This window comes from Camelus bactrianus, chromosome 19 (assembly GCF_048773025.1).
Source record: "Camelus bactrianus isolate YW-2024 breed Bactrian camel chromosome 19, ASM4877302v1, whole genome shotgun sequence".
NCBI lineage: Eukaryota > Metazoa > Chordata > Mammalia > Artiodactyla > Camelidae > Camelus > Camelus bactrianus.
In genome coordinates, this window is record NC_133557.1 from 48,602,056 (window position 1) to 48,623,901 (window position 21,846).

The window sequence follows — 21,846 nt, forward strand, 5'->3', positions numbered from 1 at the left end:
CTCAAGCTAGCAGCAGCTTGAGCCACTTCCGACGGAGGGGCAGTGTGCAGAGAGGGGTCCACTTTGTATAAGATCTGATGTGAGCAAGAAGTAAACCCTGGTTCAGTTAAGCCACTGAGATTGTCAGGGCTTATCTGTTACACTGGCCTAATTTCACTCCTCCTCACTAATCCAGGACCTTGAAGGAAATCTAGTCTTACCTCACTTCCAACAGAGGAATCCTTCCTACAGCATTCCTGAGACACAGCCCAAATACTTCTTGGGAATAAGACCAAGTAATGTAGCAGGCCATTATATAATGCTTACTATATGTAACATTGTTTTCAGTCAAAATGCAAAGTATTTTATATGCCTTAATTTACCTAAGCCTCACAAAAACCTTAACTCATCGATATTCTCTTCCTTATTTTACAGCTGGATGAACTGAAGCACAGAGAAATAAACTTGCTCAGGGTTGAACAGATAAGTTAAGTCACATGCCTAAGGCCACACAGCAAGTCAAGTGGTCTCCCAGGGGTCAAGTCCAGGCAGCTGCTTTCCATTTATGTGTGTAACCTAAATTGGGTTCTGATTGCCTTTTCTCACTATTCAGTAGGACACAGAATCATAAATCCCAAAAGATGAGGCTGGAAAGGAACTTAGAGATCAATCAATCATTTCATTTCACATGGAGGAACAAAATCACCCTGAAAGCATTTTTTTTTTTTTGCTTTAGAAAGAAAAGTTTCTCCTTTCTTTTCAACCCAGTGACCTGGGGAGCACTGTGTCTCCAGAGAAGGGCTTTCAGGGACAATCAGTTTGGAGGAAGGTGGAGATACAACTTCATCCAGACCAGCCCTGTTGTAATCCGTTTTATACAGCAGGCTTCTGTGAATAAGGCATTCTGCTGCTTTAATTAAATTGAAAAATGATGGGTCTGTTCTTACTTCTGCTCAAATAGCAGACTTGGAAGTTTGCACTAAACAAGGCAGAGCGTCTCATCAGCTGGGAGTTCGCAGAACATGGCTTTTACAGCCCAGCGGGCAGGTCTGGGGCTGGGATGACTTGTTGCTTCCATAAATGCATTCACTGGATTGCCTCTTCATCACTATTCATCACTGTAGTAGGATATAAACTGTAGGATAGAAGGAGAGTTCCCAGAGCCTTTGATGAAACAGTTTTTCAAAAAAAGATTAAGCTCATTTGAGTTGAACAAAGTAGCCACCTTGGCTGTGGGGACCCAACATCAAAGAAATGGCTGGAAAGTTACCATTGTGAGTGTTCTGTCCATGTGTCCTTAAACGGCAGCAGTGGAATTCTTCTTCCCCATCCCTGGCTGGTAATGAATGAATAATGAATGAATGAATAGATAGATGGGTGAGTGGATGAAAAAAAATGTATATTAAACTGATTAGTTTGTTCTCGGGGAAACACAATATACAGTCTCAACCAAGAACACCAAGGTTTGCTCCATTTTAACACAACTTAACAAGATTATCCACATTTGCTGATCATGTTAAGTGGTGAATTAGAAAGCTTTCTTTGCTTTCAAAAGCTACCCCCCCTTTTGTGCTGACAGCAGTTCTAGTACATTTCTTCTCCCTGTACTATTATGTATTATGTACTGTTGAGGTACACATGGCATGGTTTACAAATTGGTTATGTCAAGAAAAAGGTGTATATTTGACAAGGTGGGAGGTTGATGGAGCAGAAGAGAGACAGAAAAAGGTCTAGGAAAGGAGTTCAGGGGAGGTGTGCTCACTGCAGATCCTCTTACCTTGCATGGTCCCATCCAGTCCCATGATGAATTTCATTGATCTGATGATTTGCTCTGCTGTCGGGGGGCTCATGGATGTAGCATAAGCAGCGCTGTGCAAGTAAACCCGTAAATAATCCACAAGGTCCTTTAATAAAGGAGGGAAATCTAAAAAGAAGGCAAATGAATATCCATGTTGGTGGTAAGAATCACATCTAGTCCTGTCTCCATCCATCATAGCACAAGGTATTTAAGTCCTGAGTGTGATGTGCTTTCCAATGGGCATCACCAAACTTTTATTTTCTCGATCCCTTCTTCTTAGTCTCTCCCTTAAGAGCCTAGAAGATCTACAAAAATGGGATGCTGCAAATTTGGAGTTGAGGTCTGTAAGGCAAAACCAGATGTGTAAAGGAAAAATGGTTTCCTCAACATTTGTTTGAGTACCTGGCCTATAGGAACACTAGGTTAGTACTCAGGAGTGTCCAGGGAATATGGGGTGTGATTTTTGCCCTGAGCATGCTACAGTTGATGGTGTCCATGGAGGGGTAATGGCAGGAAAAGTAGCAAGATATGCAAACTCGTATATGCAGGGAGGCTAAGAGACTGCAGGGGATAGAGACGGGTTATGGCCAGCGGGAGTAGATAAGGGAGGCTCCAGTGAGAACCTGGAGTGAAGTCTTGAGGAAAGAAGGCAGATAAAGATAAAAAGAAACGTCCAGGGGATGGGAGTGGCAGAAGGGAGAGGTGAGAAATTAAACCAGAATGGAGGTGAGGACCAGATGAACTCTGGTTGTGCCTGGCCAGGAGGGAGCTACTGGAATTTTCTTGCAACACTATTTGGAGTGCTGACCCCCTGCAGGACTCTGCTCTGTGCTGTGGTGGGCATGATTCTCCACCCGCAGGCCTGGGCTCTGAGACCAAACATAAGGTCCCAGGTAAGCCCTCTAGGAGCCCAAAGAAGCTCCAGTAACCTAATTCTATGTAGTGGGGTGGGGGAGGGGCCTCAGACCTGGCATCTGGAAGCCCTCAGGCCTGGCTGGGCAGACCATCTATCAGCCCACCTGCACTGGCCCACAGCCTGGGACCCTCGGGGTGTCCTGCAGGAAAGCTAGTGGCACATGACGGCTCTGAGTTAGCAGTAGGGTCTGCAAAGGATCAGCCACCTTCTCTTCCAGGAAAACGAGGCAGCTGAGAATCCCACTTACATGTCTTCTCTGATCATCCCCTTGAAGATGAACTTGGGGGAGCTCTGCTCTCCAGCCCTCTTTCACCGGCCACGTCCACTCCCTCCTCTGCCCCTGGGCCTGTGCCCGCCTTCACCTTTCTCTCTCTGAGGGTGTGGGTGTCATGGTTGTTACCCAAGCATTTTATTTTTTTTATTTTTAAATTGTTTTTAATTGAAGTATAGTCAGTTTATAATGTTGCCTTAATTTCCGGTGTACAGCATAGTGATTCAGATATATATATATATATATATATATATATATATATATATATATTCCTTTTCATATTCTTTCTCATCTTTATAGGCAATTGCAAGTTATTGCATGTAGTTCCCTGTGTGCTACACAGTAGGACTTTCCTGTTTATCTATTTTATATATAGTAATAAGTATCTGCAAATCCCAAACTCCCAATTTTTCCCTCCACCCACTCCTTCCCCACCCTAGTTACCCAAACATTTTAAATGTTCATAATTCATCTTTGTATGAACTAGTAACTAAAGTTATTAGCTCAGTAAGTAGAGAGTACCTAAGGTTAGCAGGAATTTTACTAAACATTCATAGTAACGTGAGTGGCCTGCATCGCGGGTGGTTGGTGATGCGGTGCCGCTACCTGGACCCCCAGGGGGACCTGGCAGCTTTGCTCTGTCCCCCCCTCCTCCAACAAGTCCCTCATCCTAAACCCCCTCCTCCACACTCTTTCCTCCCCGACTTCCTTTCTCCTTCATTTCACACTCTTCATGCCTTGTTTTGTTTGTACCTTTCCTTCCCCATCCTGCCTACTCTGATTCCCTCTTCACTTCCTTTCATTTTAAATTCTCCATGTAAGTCTTTCTTCTCTCCTTTCATAAGTATTTCCTCCCTCCCTCCCTCCCTTCCTTTTTCCCCCCTCTCTCTTCTCTCCCTTTACCCTCAGCTTCTCATTCCTTCCATCTTTCCTTCCTGCAAATTGGTACAAGGCCTTGCTCTGGGCTCTGTTGTGGATGCAGGGGTCCAGGAAGAGGAGGGCAGAAAGTCTGGTCCCTGGCAGCCCTCCTCTTGATTAAGTCAGGGTTAAATTCCTGTCCATTCTTTTGTTTAGCGAATCTCATAAAAACGGTTGGGTGTGTTTCACCATATCTGACAAGGACGTGCACGATCTTGGCCTGACCTGAGGCCCAGGTCATGTGGTACCCAGGAAGCCCACTTTGGAGGATGGGGGGCAGTGGGGAGGGATTGGGGAGAGAGAGGTGGTCATTTTCCAGAGTGGCTGCAGCCAGGCAGCCCTTCAGACTTCTCCGTGAGCAGCAGCAGGGTTTTCTTTCTCTGTTGAGAGCAGGTGCCTCCCCACAGGATGCCAGGAAAGTCAATGAGGAGGGAGTGGGTGGGACACAGAAAACAGGATGATGGGGGCTCATGTAGACCTGAGTCAGAAAAGGGCTGTTTTGAGGAGCTGATCTGAACTTGAAGGATGGGGAGATTGTTGCAGAGGAGGACAGGGGCAGGGACACATGCTAAAATTAGGAATGAAGATGATGTCTTAATCAGCAAAGCATGGAGGAGGCAAATGGGGGTAGAGGGAGAAACTACTGCCTCCAAGAAAGGTAATGAGGGCTTGTTCCCTTGATGGCAGGTCTGACAGCAAAGTTATGAGACAGGATCTGGAGCCTGGATCACGTGGGTTCAAATCCTCACTCTGCCACTTACTGATATGTGGCCGTGAGCAAGTTACTAAACCTCTCTGCGCCTTACTTGTCCTCTCTGAAAAATGAGATAATGGTAACATTTATCTCAGGGACGTTATGAAGATTAAATAAGTTTATACCGATATGGTGCTTAGAAAAGCAGCAGGTACATAGTGAAGACCTGACGCTGTTGGCAATGACTGTTAATGGATTGCCGACTCAGAGCTTCTCAAAACTGGAGCTCAGAGTGGGAGGAGGGGACCAAAAACTAAAAACTTGTTGGAATGTCTTTGTTCCAGCTCCTTCATTTTGCAGAGGGTGATGCTGTAGGTTATGTAACTGCACTTGGGGAGCCTTAGAGATCAAACTAAAGATTTTTCAGCCCAGAACTTCCTCCATCCTTATTGGGCAGTAGCAGTAGGAGTGAAAGGAAAGGAAAAGAGAGGCATTTTAAAGAAAGGACAGCACAGACCTGATGGCAGATTGTATGACTCTGCAGAGATAGGAGAGCTGATATATTCACTGACAGGCCCAGAGTTGATATTCATTGGCTGCTTGAGGCTTCACTTGAAGAACTTTACATGTAATAACTCATTTTAGCTTCACAGTAGCGCTATGATGTAGGCACTATTTTTTATCTCCATTTTATAGATGGGATCACTGAGTCACAGAACAGCTTAGAAAATTATCTGACGAAAATGTGGTTGGGTAATAAGGATCTGGACCCAGAGAGTCTGACTATAGATTAACCCCCTCCCACCCCACCTTGGCACCACAGTATATGACTTCTTCAGACCAGAGGAGCTGGCTTGGCTTGGAGTGAGGGAGGGCTCAGGAAGCAGAGAAGATCACCTTCACTGATACTTACCCCTGTGATGTTTCCCTAATCCACAGACTGTGCCTCTGGAGGAGGAGGGGAAGGGGAGCATTCTTAATATACTCAATTGTTCATAGTCAAACCACAGAATGAACTGCATCAGTCTCAAAAGGTTTCACATGTATTAACTTTTACTTCTGAAAAGAGACTGGAACCTCCTTGAGAGCAAGGAGCAGAGTTAGACGTTTTATTACACCCTCACTTAAACCCATAGAGATGGGCACTTCGTGGGGGTCTGGTAAATACTGGATGGTCTAACAGAAAGCAGAGGGGTTTAGGGACTGAGGAAGGATGGTGAGGGTCCCTGAATTATAGAGGAGGCACAAAGCTGCATTCTTAGGAACAGGTGTAGCTATTGTGGGCAAGAGGGTCTTGTCTTGTCACAGAAAGAATTCAGAGAAAAGACACGGAGGTTAAGAAAGTAAAGTGAAGATTTATTAAGAGATGGATAGTACACTTTCAAGGGGAGAGTGGGCAGGCTCAGTTGAGCAGCTGCCCCGAGTTTCCTTGGCAAGCTCGGTTATATGGTTGTAAAAGTGAATGGGCAGAATATTCATTGGCAGGGAGGGGCTTGGGGTTGTCTTTCCTGATCTTCATCCCACCTCCACCGTCCCAGGTGGGGAGGAGGGATATTTTGTCTATTTAGTCTTGATTGGGAAGTTGGATGAGGTCATAATGAACAAAAGGTTACATTTGGATGGTGAGGATTCCTGTCCTGTCCCACCCTTCTGCCTCCAGGATGCTTATCAACCCAGAAGGTATGGTTTTTTATCAGTCCAGAGGACTCTGTTTTTCTTAGTCTGTCCAAGGACCCCTGTTGTTTACAAGATGTATGGTTTTCTACCATTTGCTCATGCCCCCCTTTCTCTGCTCGTATCTAGCTACCTGCCTGCTCTAACGTAGCAATATTCTCCTAGTGCTGGGGCATCACTGACAAAGATCAAAGAAACAAAACAAAGCTGCTTTTTATCCCTAAAGGGCTCCTTATGTCCCCAGCCCCCAGTTTTCCTTTGCAAATCAAGGAATTTCACAAAGCCAAGGTCATGTGTACTCTTAGTTTGAATTAGTACCTCATCAACTCAGTATCACTTCCTTTTGACACTGAGACTGTGAGACAGGATGGAAGAGGGCAGGGCACAGCCATTCAAGGAATGCTACAGCAATTAACACCAAAATGGTGAAGGATTCAAACCCCAATAGGCCTTGAGCTCAGGATGATGAGAGATTTAACTTCTAGTGGATCCTGAGCTTCATTATACGCCCATTGTTAGTATTAACATGGTGAATAACACGCCCCCAGGCACCATGGCAGTCCCAAGGCTAGCCACAAAGGGTCAAAGCGTGGAAATGGCCAACTTCCTGGGAATCCCCGCCCCTTCCCCTTAGACTGGTCCTTCCACTTATTAGCATATGAAGCCACCAAGCCCATAAAAACCAGCAACATGGCGCCTCACAGCCGCCCCTCTCTCCCTCTCTTCCGAAAAGGCCCGCATTCTGTCTATGGAGTGTGTGCCTACTTTTAATCTGAGCACCCAACCCCCACACCTCATGGCCTTTCTCTTGCCTTTCAATGTATCTCTCTGAATAAATCTACCTTCACTCAACTGTGGCTCGCTCTTGAATTCCTTCCTGTACAAAGTCAAGGACCCACGCTTGGCAGGGCACATCCCAGGGGCTCAACCAAAGCCTGGGACACAGCCCTTCTCATGCTCCATATCTGTTTTCCTGCATCAGCTGTATTGTGCTTAATCTTATTTCTTTCAGACTGAGTCCACCTTCTCTCAGAGTCTGAGTGTGTGGATGGGAGCTGATTTGCTTGTGTGGTTCAGAAAGTAGGTCTCTTGGAGTAACTTCTGCAGAGCATCAAGGGAGACTCGGCTCCTGGTTTCTGATTCCCTCCTGTCACTCACCCACTGGGCACCATGAGCAATGAATTAAGAGTTGGCTTTTGTCTCTGGCAAGGCGGGTCTGGGTTGTGTTTTCCTTTGGGAGTGGGGTAGGGTGGGGGTGTTACAGGTCTCCTCAGACTGAGTTTCCAAGGCCATTAATAAGTGCAAAACTAGAGCCTAGAGTTCAAGGACAAAGATGGCTTTTCTGAGGAAATCAGACAGGAGACTCTCAGAATAAACATCTTGGTGTTCATTGCACGACCCCCATTTACTTCAAAGTGCTGTTTAAAACAGCCAGGCCTGAGCACACAGGGCACAGCTGGCTTCTGCCTTGGTCTGGTGCCCAGGCTCCTGGGTTAACACTCACTCCAAAACTGGCTGCTCTTCCCCACCTCCCTCCTTCAGAATCCCAGCCCTGCAACCTAGCAGTCAGGAGGGTTGCCTTGTCCCCATTCATTTGCCAGTGCCTGGGCTTGTGGAGGCTGTGAAAGCTAGTGGTCAGCCCCAGGCAGGCAAGGGGACTCAGGATCCTGCCTGAGAAAAATCTGGATCCAGAACCTGAGGTCTGCAGTGTCATCCACATCTCAGAGACTGGAGCAACACAAATTAAAAAATAAAATAAGGAAACTAGCCCTGTCAACTCAGCCTTCCTTCAAAGAAGCTGTTTATGGTGGGGAGCTCTGAGAGGTGGAGAGAAGTAGGGACCTGGCATTTCACTGAAGGTCTGGAAAGGACGGAATACTTCAAGCTGGGTTGTTCACAGGTCATCTCCAACAGCTCCAAACTCACAGGGAGCAAAACAGCAAAACCTTTCTGGCTCTTGAGAGACTGTATTTGTAGGTTCCCTGAGGTGGGGAGAGTTGGTCTGGCCAGGGCAGTAAACTCCAAGAAGCAGAGATGAACTTGCAGGATGTTTTGTTACTGGAAGGCTGAAGCCAAGACAAAATCTCTCCTCTCTGTTGTCATATCTTAGCACCAAACCACTTTTTCTCTTGTGTGTTTCCAAATATATTTTCTTATGTGACACATCTGGTTGCTAATGGGTGCAGTTCCGACCTTGATCTGCTCCATAAAGATTTCTAGAGCCTCCTAGAAACTGTTACTAAGAATATTGTCCCTCTACCACTAACACGGATGTTGACAGTTAAAAGGAGAGTGAAGAGCTAGGCAGTTTTATAGTTTTCTAGATTTTTGGACCCAAGTGATTATTTTCAGATCTCAAGATTTACTAGAAACCCTATGAACACTGGAATTATTAAAATTTTGGAGAAATGTAAAGAAGGTCCTTTAACATTTTTTATGGATAATTTTGTTGCTTTTATACTCATTGGTTTGGAACCTATAATGCTGGATATTTTGCAATACTCCCTCAAATTGAGATATATATTTTAAAATATCCAGAAAAAATATGTATAACGATACTCAGAAAACTAAACTCTAATTATTTAAATATACAATAGGAAGATTTTTTTCAAACAAAGATCTTTAGCATTTCCCCAATCCTACGTCCTATCAAAAAGTATACTTTAAAACAAACTTTAAGTAAAAATTCTTCACAAAATTCTTCAAAGTCCAAGAGAATAAAAACTATGATTTAAATTGAAACTATACATAAGTTAAAATTAACATAATTTAACAAATTAAAGGCACAGAGGAGCAGATGCATAAGTTCCATTAACTCATGGGCTCCTGAGGCTAGAAGGAAACCACAGTTTCCCTGGGTTTATCACAGTCTTACCAAATGATTCCCGACAGGTGTTTACCTGACTGATTTTAAAATCACCAGCAAACAACATATGCAGACATTTTCTCAAGGGGCCTCCTATCTCGTGCGCATGCACCACGTCTTGAAGATTGCCCTGTTTTCTAGGTTTTATGTCTTGCTACTTCAGACCAGTAGGTACCAGCTAAAGTTAGTTAAAAGTTAGAACCAGCTAAAGAGCCTCCGCCAAAGGCGCTCTGATTCTTGCTGCCACCTAGTGGTAAATTCAGAGACTGCAGTGTAACACGGAGGCGGGGAGACGGAGGAGTTGGGGAGGAGGAAGGGGGTAGGGGAGGGAGGATGAGGAGGGGAAGGGGCGGGGAGAAGGAAGGAGAGGAGGAAGAATGATGCAGCCCTCTGGGTCCAAGTATGCACAGAATGAGTTTTGAAAGAGCAAAAATATTTTACATACTTTTTCTTCATCCTGATTAATGTAAATAATCACAATTGCTCAGTATCAACCCCAAATCAATAAAGGTTACATAGACAAGAACAAATACACTTTTAAAGTAATCCATCAGACTTCAGGATGGAGAGTACGAGAGAGAACGACACTGAACTGGTCGGAACTTCGGGCTGTCAGGAGTCCTTGTTTCAAGTGGGTTTCAATGAAGGAACTCGAAGGGGAAAATTGTGACAGCTACCAAATTTAACAACATTTCAAGGATCCACTCACTTCAGTTTATTCAGGTGCCTTTGGTTCAGGAAGTAGAGTTACACTTGGTGAAAAAAATCTGTAGCTCAGAACTGCTGCTAAAGTCATCACAAAACCACAAGCTAACAGAGCAGAGTAGCCAGGGTGAGGGCGCTCTTAAGTTTGAGACCTTCTGATCCCATGGCTTTGACAGTCGAGGAGAGGAACATTTAACCTCTCACCATATTCAGCCGAGTTCTGTGGCATCCTGGGCATTCCCTATGTTTTTAGCATCTCCCAGCTAACTCCCTCGGCCAGAGGAGGGAGGATGAACAACAATGTGCTGAGCTCGGAAGATAGTGATGCTTATGGAAGGGTGAAGACCACTGAAAGCTCTGGACGTTTTAAGCATTTGTGCACCACGTGGCAATGTGAGTGGCCACAATAAAATCTGTCCTTTTAAATCATGGGCAATCAGATGGATTTTGGCTGTACTCCCTGGTTTGTCTAACTGGTTTCCCAAGAGTCTGAACTCCTGTTCCTGCTGGTGACAATGAGTAAGGACTTCAGAATTTCAGATGAGCCATTAGCCACCACCTGCATGCACTCCTTTTAGGCCTGCTGTACCCTTGTAGGTGGAGCCAACACCATCCTGACAGTCTCTCAGGACAGGCATAGGCCTGTAGAGATAGCTACTAGGATTTGGACAAAACTGTCGTACAAGGGAGCAGATAACTGAGTCTTTTATCCCTCAAACCTAGGTTTTAACATTTTGTTTTCTTTCTCTCCTTCCCCTCCCTCTTCTTTTAAAATTCTCTTGAACATTTCTTTTATATTGGTAACCCCCTTGGTGATATTGGCACTAGAAAGACAGGGGTAACAGTCTAATTCCATCAGATCAGAATCTGAAGTCATGTAGATAAGAAGCTGGAAGATGGCATGACTTGACCCATGGCTTATCCAAAATTGTGGGAGAGAATTATTTTACAGAGAAAAATCTTGAAAAAAAGACATTTCTGATCTTGCTACTATTTTGATGAAAACTCTTAAACCCCACAACTTATAGCACAGGCCTTCTTAACACCTGACCTTTGACCACTGTTTCTACCACCCACCTTGTGTTTTTCTTGCCACACAACCAAACTACTTACAGTTTTGTGATATCCCCTTATCACTTCTGTGGCGTGATATTCATTATTCCCTCTTTCTGAAATATAACCCCCCATCATTTGTCTACAAGACTGACATTTATTCTAAGACTTCTTAGATTCTGCCCAGCAGAGATCGTCATCCCTCTCCTTTGTACTAAGTTTGTGCCTGTGAACACAGTGCTGTCTTTTTATGCTCATGTGATCACTCATCACAGGCTCCTCTGCTCTGACAGAGGGTGAGCTCCTCGACCTTCTGGGCCTGGCTTGGCTGTGACCATGCTGCAGCTACCCTGAGCAGATGGAGCGAGGTGTGCTGAGCTGAACTGGAGCACTCCTGGGAATCAGAGAACCCCGAAGACTGCCTTCCCAGACACAGGGACCTCTCTCTTACCTTCCTTCCAGCTGTGTAACCTCCTGCGGCTCCAAAGCTTTTGGCGAATGTGCCCATGCACACACACATCAACATCTCTGGGGTCCATTCCAAAGAACTCCATCACACCACGACTGCTGGTGCCCACAGATCCGATCCTGTGAGCTTCATCTATGTAGAGGTAAGCCTTGTATTTCTTCTTTAGGGCCACGATCTGGGGCAGACACACGATGGAACATTCCATACTAGAGCATAAGAAGAAATTCTAGTCACCAGGGTGCACCCTTCTGGGAAGCTCTGTGTCACCTCCCTTTCAGTACTTCTCAGACAGCCTGCCTGACACCTTACAGGGATGACAGCGACAGGCCATTCCTTTCCTCTTAACGCATATTTTATTTGGTTAAGAAAACCTTCCCAGTCTTGTAAGGCTGCTCTGGCATTATTTTACCAGGAAAAAATAATTTACACTCGATGGATTTACATGCCTTGACTTGTTAAACAACTAGCTCACGGCCTTGTTGATGAATTTATTTGTAAAGCCACCTAGCGTAGCCAGACTGATCACGTTGTGTTCTAGGTGCTTTGCTAGTTTTAGTTACATTGCTCTGTGGTGATCCTTCTTTATCAGCCTGCTACTGTCATATTTGGCCAGTTCTATCTGACCTAAATTCAGTGCTTAAATTGCCGAAGATTAAAAGACGGAATTAACCAATATACTTAAGATGAGAGAAGCTGACCATGGAGGAGTTCACGGTTGTGCACAGAATGTAAAGTTGGAGGAACTCTCTTTAAAGGAGGGGCTTGCCCTGCTTCTACCGGTTTCATTGCATCTCAGGTGTTGATCATTTGAAATGGATGCCTGAGTGGAGAGGAGGAAAGCGCAAGTAAGTAATATCTAGGCCCAATCCTGGGAAAAGGATTAACAGGGCTTGGTGCTTGGTGCCCTGAATGGTTTGTAAAAGCCTCTTGGGACGTGTTGATTCTCATGACCTCTACCAGGAACTTGAGTACTTTTAGCATTTCTGCCATCTCCTCTTGTTTAGACTGCAGGAATCTCCCTTTCTTCAGTTCTTTCACCAGAGAGTTGAGTTCCTTCCTCAAACTCAGGTTGACCCTCATCATTTTTCTGTAAGTATCAGCGAGGCTAAGTATATTTACTGAATCTTTGTTGATCCTGGCATTCTCTACAGATGTCTCCATCCCAGCATTCTCCTTTTTTGCAGCACAAATCTTGTCAATGAGTTGGCATTTCTCCTCAATCAGTGCAGCCAGTGTTTTTTGCCAACTTCTCTTCATGTCTTCCATAAAGTCAACTTCTATAAGACTGAACAAGTCTGAAAGTACATAAGACACTCACCAATAAGCTGATGACAGGTAGACATGCCAATGTCTGCCCTTCTAGGTTCTGGAAAGAGAACCATGAACTCAGGCCACTGGGCAGCAGCAACACCACGACCTCACTCAGCTTCCCAAAGAAGAGCCCTAAGCCAAGCTCCACAGAGGATGGCAGCCCCTCCATGGCACTGATCCACCACAGGACTCTGCCCTGTTACCATGGATCCACCAGCCACAACAAGCCCCCGGGGAACACACCAACATTCCACCTGGAACCCAGCCAGCAACTGACACCCTGGATTGGATTGGCCAGGGATCTTGTCAGTGTTGGGGGAAGGGCTGTATCAGAGGAGAGGTTTGTAACAAAATTGTGATTTTCTCCATTATGGTCATATGGTCATTTTTTCTTCCCTCTTTCCTTTGGTGTTTATCTCAATACACCATATAAATGAAAAAAAAAGAAAGATGAATGAAAAACCCGCAAAAGAACTTTAAGAAATACAGTATTAATTAAAGCATAGGAGAACGCCCTAGTCCCTCCTGTTCAGTCCTTAGGAGCCCAAATGCTTATTTGTGGCGCCTGGCGGTGTCCCTTCTTTCTCTTCCCTTAGGGCAGTGGGTCTCAGTCCTAAGTGAGCACCAGGATCCCTTGAATGGTTTGCTGGGCTCCACCCCCAGAGTTTCTGACTGAGAGGATCTGAGGTGGGCTGAGAATTTGCCTTTCTACCAAGCACCGGGGAGATTCTAGTACTGCTGGTTGGAGACAGCACTCTGAGAACCACTGCTCTAGATAAACTTTTGTTTTAGTCCCAGCTGCTTATTTTTCATGGTATTATTGTAATTTGGTAAATTTACACGGTATTGTAAATTGCAAGAATACTTCAAGTCCTCCAGCAAAAGGAAAAATAGGGAGTAAATAAGCACGGAAAAATGGCACCTCTGGAAACCAATGGATTTAAAAGAACTTTTGTCTTTAATCAGTTCTCAGAACACTTTGTCAGCTGTGTCTACACCGCACAGTTTTGACTGCCCTGACAGGTGAGTTCTAAGAAAATACACAGACTCACACTCTCACCCCACGAAGGGGGTTGTCAAACAATTCAAACAACCCATCGATTTAATTCAAGAACTAGTCAATTGATACAGAGAGTTGAATTTCTCCCTTCTTCTTAATTAGTTTATTTATTAAATTTAATGTATTAAACAAATTAAGTGTTGGGTCAATTCAATGAAAACAGTCCGGCTTTTGTATAGTCACCCAGACCTATGGGTGTTGGATGTAGCAGTTATGATTTTAAAAAAAATTTAAAGGATTTTATTTTTCAGAGCAGTTTTAAGTTCACAGCAAAATTAAGTGGAGGGTACAGAGATTTCCCACATACCCCCTGCCCCACATATGCCTAACCTCCTCCATTATCACCGTCACCCACCAGAGTGGTACATATGTTACAGCTGATAAACCCGTATCATCCAACCCATACATCATCATCTAAAGCTTGTAGTTTATATTAGGGTTCACTCTTGGTGGTGTAAATTCTGTTGGTTTGGGCAAATGTATAATGCCATGTATCCATAATTATAATATCCCACATTTTCACTGCCCCACAAATCCACTGTGCTCCAGCTCTTCATCCCTCTCCCCACCCAACCTCTGGCAACCAGGGATCCTTTTGCTGTGTCCATAGTTCTGCCTTTTCCAGAGCATTATGTGGCTGGAATCATATACTATATATATGCTATATACCTTTTCAGATTGGCTTCTTTCACTTTAGTAATATGCATTCAGGTTTCCTCCATGGATTCTCATGCTTCCGTAACTCATTTCTTTTTAGTGCTAAATAGTACTCCACTGTCTGGATGTTCCGCAGTTTATTTACCCATTCACTGACACTAAAGGGCATCTTGGTTGCTTCCAAGTTTTGGCAATTGTGAATCAAGATGCTATAAACATCGGTGTGCAGGGTTTTGAAAACACAAGTTTTCAGCTCCTCTGGGTAAATACCAAGGAACAGGATTGCTGGATTGTAAGGTGAGAGTATGTTTGTAAGAAACCACCAAACTGTCTTCCAAAGTGGCTGCACCATTTGCATTCCCACCAGTAGTGAACGAGAGCTCCAGGTTGCTGCATCCTCGCCAGCATTTACTGTTGTCAGTGTTCCTGACCTTCTGATAGATGTGTAGTGGTATCTTACTGTGTTAATTTTCATTTCCCTATTGGCATATGATGTGGGGCATCTTTTGACATGTTTATTTCCATCCATAAATCTTCTTTGGTTTAGTATCTGTTAAGGTCTTTGGCCCATTTTTAACTCAGTTGTTTATTTTCTTATTGTTGAATTCTAAGAGTTCTTTATATCTTTTCCATAACATTCCTATACCAGATGTATCTTTTGCAAATATTTTCTCCAGTCTGTGGCTTTTCTTCTAATGCTCTTGACATTGTCTCTCAGAGCAAAGGTTCTTAATTTTAATCCAGACCAGCTTATTGCATTTGTGTTTTCACAAGGTCATTCTGAATGGCTGTTTTCAGATTTGATTGATTGATTGATTGATTTTGTTTTCAGATTTTAATGGAATGAAGATCAAATTGTGTTATAGAGTTCTCTTCAAATAGAGTTCTCTTATGTAAGTTTGCAAGGTAATTCCAGTATTTCCTTAGGGAACTGCTTGTTAAAGTTGTTTCCATTGAGAAGGAAGAGCTTACACCTGTCTGATGGCCCACACTGAGATGGTAGCCACACCACTTACTAACTGAGGACTTGAGCAACTTACACGATGTTCTCTGCCTCAGCTCCCTAGGATGTAAAATAAGCACGATGGGGTCACGCTGTTCCTAAAGTCTTTATAAGGACGACTAGAAACAATGCTGGTAAAGTGTCTGACACGCAATGAGCTCACATTGGGTTCTCTCTGTTCTCAGGAGGAGTTCAGATGGAAGTGGTTGCAAAGAGGAAGCCTAATCTGAGAAATTGGGAACTCTTGCCAATGCTCTGTGTTGAATCTTCTAGGAAAAAAGCATATGAGTGTCTTACATAGTAAGTGGCTGTATGCCTTCAAAATTCTAGAATCTTCTTCTCATCTTTTAAAATGTTATGAGTTGGTAACACAAACAGGCCAGAAATGGACATGTCGCAAATAGCCACTCTTTGTTCTGGAACTGAGTTTGGCAGGAGCCAGAGTTAATGTTCAACAGTTTGTAGACACTCAGGGCAGCTAATTAGCCATCCTTGCTGGGGCTGGCCTAGCTGATGTTAGGAGTCTGCCCACCTGGTTTATATTTCTTCCTCTAAGATTAATGACTCAACGATACTGCCAATTTCTGGAGTTAATGCAGGGCACACATGAGTCCAGAGAGAATTCAGTTTTTATAAAGAGTTATATTCACCCACACTAAGTTTTCATTTTCTCAATGTGACCAGATTTGAACTGAACCTTTTCCTACAGTGGGATATGGAGTTTGTGTGCATAACAAGGCTATCTGTGTTATTCCTGTGGATTGCTGTCAAATAACTGTGCCAAAAATGGTAAAGAAAACAAGAACAGCATTTTATTCTTTCTTCCTGATTGGAAGTTTGTGTTTTCTTTTGATTTAAATAGAAAAAAACCCACTAAAATACAACGGTAGGTAAAGATAATTCCACCAGTTAATTTGAAGCCCTGTGCAGGAACCTGAATTATTCTTACACCAGCAAGCCAGTGAGTAATTTCTTTATATCTTTTCTATTACATAATGTATTAGCTAAGCGATGAGACTCCTTTTAGAAATCTCCCTCTCACCACCTTCTCCTCCACATAAAAAACATATTACCCACTGGTAGGGTTGGGAATTAAACCACTGGTTTGCCAACTCACATGGTGGGAAAATCTCCTTGGTGGCCCGAAGTATAATCCAGGAGAAGAAAGGGAGGTGGAGAGAGAGGGAGTAATGGAGTTAAGACTGATTAAAAGTAAAGTAACTACTGTTTTCTTTTTCTTTGTCTTTATTTGTTTAAACATATAGATATGGGTTAGAGTTTACCACCGAGGTTCTCAATCCTCGATTTCGATGTTTGTTTATATATGTGTTTTTTGAAAAGGCTGGACAGTATTTCTTGATCAGTTTTATTTTGAAAGTTCGGGCTCCGGTGTGCTGGTTTCTACCCCAGGATATTTGGGATCCCTCTCCCCATCTCTAGTGTATTTTTGAATAATATTGAGATTTCTCAGCCACAAGGAATTGACAACTAGACTTCTCAGAGACACAAAAGTAGAAGAGTGTGGCTAAAACAACACAAAGGAAAATGAAGTTGAGAACACTAAAATAATACTATTGTACTTTTAAACCCCAAATCATGGAATCGTGGAACTCTAGACTTCACATTTCAATGTCCCTATTTTACAGGTGCAGAAGCTGAGCCCTAGAGAGGTTAATGGAGAAAGTCAAATGGATGACCTTGCATTTTCCATGTTTACTTCATTGGATGTGGACATGTGGGCTGACTGTCTGTTTACACTGGGCCTCTGCCCCAGCAGGGCCACTTGGTTTGAATCCCAGCTCTGTTTTATCTCAGTTATCTCCCCTGGGGCAAGCTCTCCAGGCCATGGAACCTCAGTGTCTTTATCCTCACAATAACCTCAAGAGTCCTGGGGGAGCTGACCCGGGTCGGCCCACCTGAAATATTTAACAAGGAGCAGACACATGATAAATGTGAGCCCTGTCCTCTGACACCCGTCCTCCATGTGTCAAACAGTTTCACTGTGCAGCTGGATTATTGTCTTCCAAGTTGCAACTTCTTCAACCAGAAATAAATTTAATGATGGAGACAGCTACCCTTGTTTGTGGGTTCACTGTGGGCTGGGCTTCTGCCAAGCACTAGTTTCATTTAATTCTTACAAAAGAACCCTATGAAGGGCACATATCTGTAGGCAGCAACACACGATTTGAGCCCATGATCCAGGCCTCCCCTTAAATCCTGACTCCCCTGTATTCTATATACAAATAATAATACGTACATGATTTATGGATTGTGACATTATTATTGTTACTATTATCGTAACTGCTTTTGTGGAATTTATTGCCTTCCCAGACTTGGTATGTAGCCTTTCTATTTTGATACCTACCTGAAAATGTCTGGTTTGGTTGGTTGCTCTTTTTTTGAGTTTTGAAAATTGATTTATGTGAGTTGTCTGTGGTGGGGGGACTTTGCCCATTGGGGCAAACCACAAGTCAGAGATAAAAAGGATCTGGGAGGGAAAACTCTGAGGAGGCTTTGTGTAGACATCCACAAGGCATGTGTCCATAACGTCTCTAAAAAGTAGAAGTGTATTTGTGAACCATTGATTTCATGTTTCTAACCCTGACCCCTTGGAAAGTTTTGTGCGAAATAATTTTATTTTCTGGTGATAGCAGCAAATAAGAACACCCACATGTTCCTGAACTCTAGTCTAGGCTAGCTTTATTCTACAGATGAGGAAACTGAGGCCACAAGAGGTACGGAGGCCTGTCTGAGAGATGCCTTGTTTCCAGTCTTTTAGGTCACAATCTCATTTAGAGACAAGATTCCTGTGCAAGTGACATAAAAGAAACCACTCTGTGAACCACATCCATAGACAGTGGAGACTTCTGTCTGTATATAGATCAGGTTGATTGAGCTGCTGTGGTAGACTGCCTTCAAAGGTGGTTATCTGCAAGTCTTGCCAGCCCAGTACACACAAGCCAAGCTTCCCACATAGCGGTGGGGTCTATTTCCCCTCCCCTTGAAGCTGGGCTGCCCTGGTGACCAATAAGTTACAGCATAGTGATGCTGTACCAATTCTGGGCCTAGCCCTTAAGTGCTGGCAACTTCTGCTTTCCTCCTCTTGGAAGCCAGCTGCCGTGTTGTAAGGAAGCTCTGGCTAGACTGCTGAATGACAAAAGCCTGCATGACAGAGACAACAGCTTCCCAGGAAGAGGAGGAAATAAGACACCTCAGTTTACTGCCAGTACCAAGAGCCCAAATGTGTGAGTGAGGTCATTTTGGATGTTCCAGCCCCAGCTGAACACTTCATTGAATGCAGCCCCATAAATGACCCCAAGCCATGCCACGTGGAGCAGAACTGCCCAGCTGGTCCAGATACCACACTGCAGCATGAGAAGTCATCACTCACTATAGTGCCTTGAGGTAGTTTGTCTCACTGGGCAACCACCACTGCTAGTGAACCCTCGTCTGCGGTTTGGTGCCACACTGTCTTGGAGCCAAAGTCCAGACCTGGCTCCCCTGTTCTCCTGAGATCACAGTAGGACCCAGGCCCAGCACCGCCATTAACAAGCCCCGCCACTGGAGTGGTTTCTCTGGGTAACTGGTGGGGATATTTGACAGTGAACCCCTGGTAGTCCACTTAACGTCAGTCATGATCAAAGGACTGAGAACACAACTTCCCTTCAGTGGAGCCGAGTTCTGTTTATGTGCAGTTGGGTTCTGTTTACTCTAGTTAAAGGAGCTTCCCTCCCTCAGTGGACCCAGGCCTGGCTGACAGGTGTTTAGACAAGGGCTCCTGTCCCAGACTGGCATCTGGCACACATCACACAGGGAGAAAGACCCAGGCTTGAGGTTACAGCAGCCCAGGGTCAAGATGAGATTATTTCCTTAAAGGAGCACGTTCAGGGCCAGTGAGTGGCTAAACTCTTCTACAGCAGGGTTCCTCAGCCTGCACCCTTTGACATGTGGAGCCAGACGATTCTCTGTTTTGGCGGACTGCCCTGTGCATTGCGGGAGGTTTAGCAGCATCCATGGTCTCTGTCCACCAGATGCCAGTAGTCCCCTGTTGCAGTTGTGTCAGATGAGAACCGCCCAGCCTGCCTGGGTGGTGCACTCAGGGCTGGTTAGATCACCTGCCTGAAAGAAATGCTGCTTCTGCTCTCCAGCATCCTTTGCAGCCACACTCCTCCTTGCTGGGAGTTAAGTCCTCATTCTGACACAGAAGGAAGGGGACCAGGCACAGCCATTCAAGGAATGACACAGCGATTAATATCAAAATGGTGGAAGATTCAACTCCCAGTAGGCCTTGAGGCTCAAGATGGTGGGAGAGTTGACTTCTAGTAGAACTTAAACTTCATTATACACTCATAGTAATATATTAGCATGGTGAATAACATGCCCACAGGCACCATGGCAGTCCCAAGGCTAGCCACAAAGGGTCAAAGAGTGAGCAATGGCCAACTTCCTGGGAATCTCAGCCCCTTCCTCAGGGTAGTTGGAATGGTTCTCCCACTTATTAGCATATGAAACTATTAAGCCCATAAAAACTGGCAACATGGCATCTCGTGGTCATCTCTCTTACTCCGTCCTCTTCAGAGATGGCCTGCACTCTATGGAGTGTGTACCTACTTTTACTTTAACCTGAGCACCCAACCCCCACACCTCATGGCCTTTCTCTTGCCTTCTGAAACAGCCTATACTCCATGCAGTATGTATCTCTCTAAATAAATCTACCTTTACTCAACAGTGGTTCGCTTTTGAATTCTTTTCCTGCTCAAAGCCAAGGACCCAGACTTGACAGGGCATGTCCCAGGGGCTCCATCAAGACCTGGGACATGGCCCTCCTCATGCCCACATCCATTTTTCCTGCATCACTCCAGAGAGATGATGTGGGTCCTAGGCTTCACATAGGAAGCTCTCACATTTCCATACTGCAATCTTCTACCCGCAATGAGTCCACAAGATATTTCTTTGAAATAGGACTTGGATGTAATATTTTAAAATTGATCGAATACATTTGAACAAATTACATTTAAATCAGGGTACTGGCAGGAGAAGCAGAGAAAATGTGTGTGACACGATTAGGGGGTGCTATGTTCTAGGAATCTTTCTTGGAAATCCAAGCATTAGTGATAACATACTCTTTGATATCCTTTGACAAGAAAACTAACAATATAAATAAGAAAGAAGAGGAATAGTTATTGGAAATAGCTTCTGTGTAGTATGCTGTCGATAGTACCTGGCATGATATGGGAACCAGTGAACACATAAAATGTCATTTCTCTTTCTTTAACAAAAGCCAGAGACTGATTCTTCAGCTGATGCATCAGGTTGAATGTGGAATCAATCCATTTCACCAAGATAATACAAGGGCTGTGAAAGAAGAAATGGAAGAGAAAGGGGTCTTCATTTTATTTTATGTCCTGTGTTTTCATCTGCAGAACAGGCATAATGATACTCCTGGAGTCAGTATTGTGTCCTGGTCATACAATATTTCCTCATTACAAAATGTACCAGACTTTTTTCATCCTCATCCTCTTGACATGCGGGCAGCAAGTGACACAGTTACACACACTTGAGTTCTCAGCTTCTCCTTTCTAGTGTCTGGAAAATTCTTTGGTTTTCTCTTATCCCTCTTCTCTTCCAGTATCCTTTGTGGGAGCCATTTCTTCTTTTTCACCCTTTTCCTTTTGAAACTTCCTTCCTGGTCCTTTTCTCTGTTTTGTCATTTACCTGCCAGTGGGTCTCTCACTTCAGTGAACATGAGTCATCTTCTGGGGAACTAGTTACAACGTGGATTCCCCGGCTCACTCCAGAGATTCTGAATCAGTCGGTGTGGGATGGGCTCTGCAGTGTGCATGTTCAGGATCTTAGGACCCCTGGGTCCATCACTCAAAGCCAGACCTCTGTTTTGAACTATATAATGATTTTCCTACCACATTTTAGACAAACCCACAGGTACCTGAAACTCAGCATTTCCGAGATAGATCTTGCGGCAGACTGCACCACCAGCCTCAATTCCTACACCCCCCCCATTCCAGTCCTTTGACATGTGACTTCACAGTCCTTCCAACCAAAGGGTGGAGGCTGTATCCCTGCCTCTGATGTGGGTTCAGCCAAGTGACTTGCTCGGGCGAACAGAAGCCAGGGAAGACAGCAGGCTAGTCCCAAGCTTGGTTTTAAGAGGCCTTACATGTTCCTGCTTTTCCTCTCAAGCTTCTACCAGTAATATGAAGTAAGCACTCCCAGACTAGCCCATTGGCCCTGGGAGAGTCCCAGAGAGGCTGAGAGACAAGAAGGGCACCGTCAGCCCAGCCCTCTGCAGTCATGAGTGAGAAGTGTGTGCTATTTGTTGGATGCCACTGAGGTTTTAGGTTGTTGGCTGGTAAGAGCTACCTAATGTCATCTCAAAAGCCCTTTCCCATCTGGCCCCTGGCCACCTTCCTGATGTGGTTTCTCAGTGTTCCCCAGCACACAGCCTCGCAGTGCT

General features: G+C 44.5%; 1 protein-coding gene across 1 annotated transcript in view; it reads right to left on the reverse strand.

The window, feature by feature from the left end:
* The window catches only part of LOC105083196 (serine palmitoyltransferase 3-like), a 118,256-nt gene that overhangs the window by 31,137 nt on the left and 65,273 nt on the right, over nt 1-21,846 (reverse strand). Inside the window, 3 exon segments of the mRNA XM_074346905.1 lie at nt 1,757-1,883; nt 11,326-11,388; nt 11,390-11,549. Coding sequence (XP_074203006.1) covers nt 1,757-1,883; nt 11,326-11,388; nt 11,390-11,549 — 350 coding nt within the window.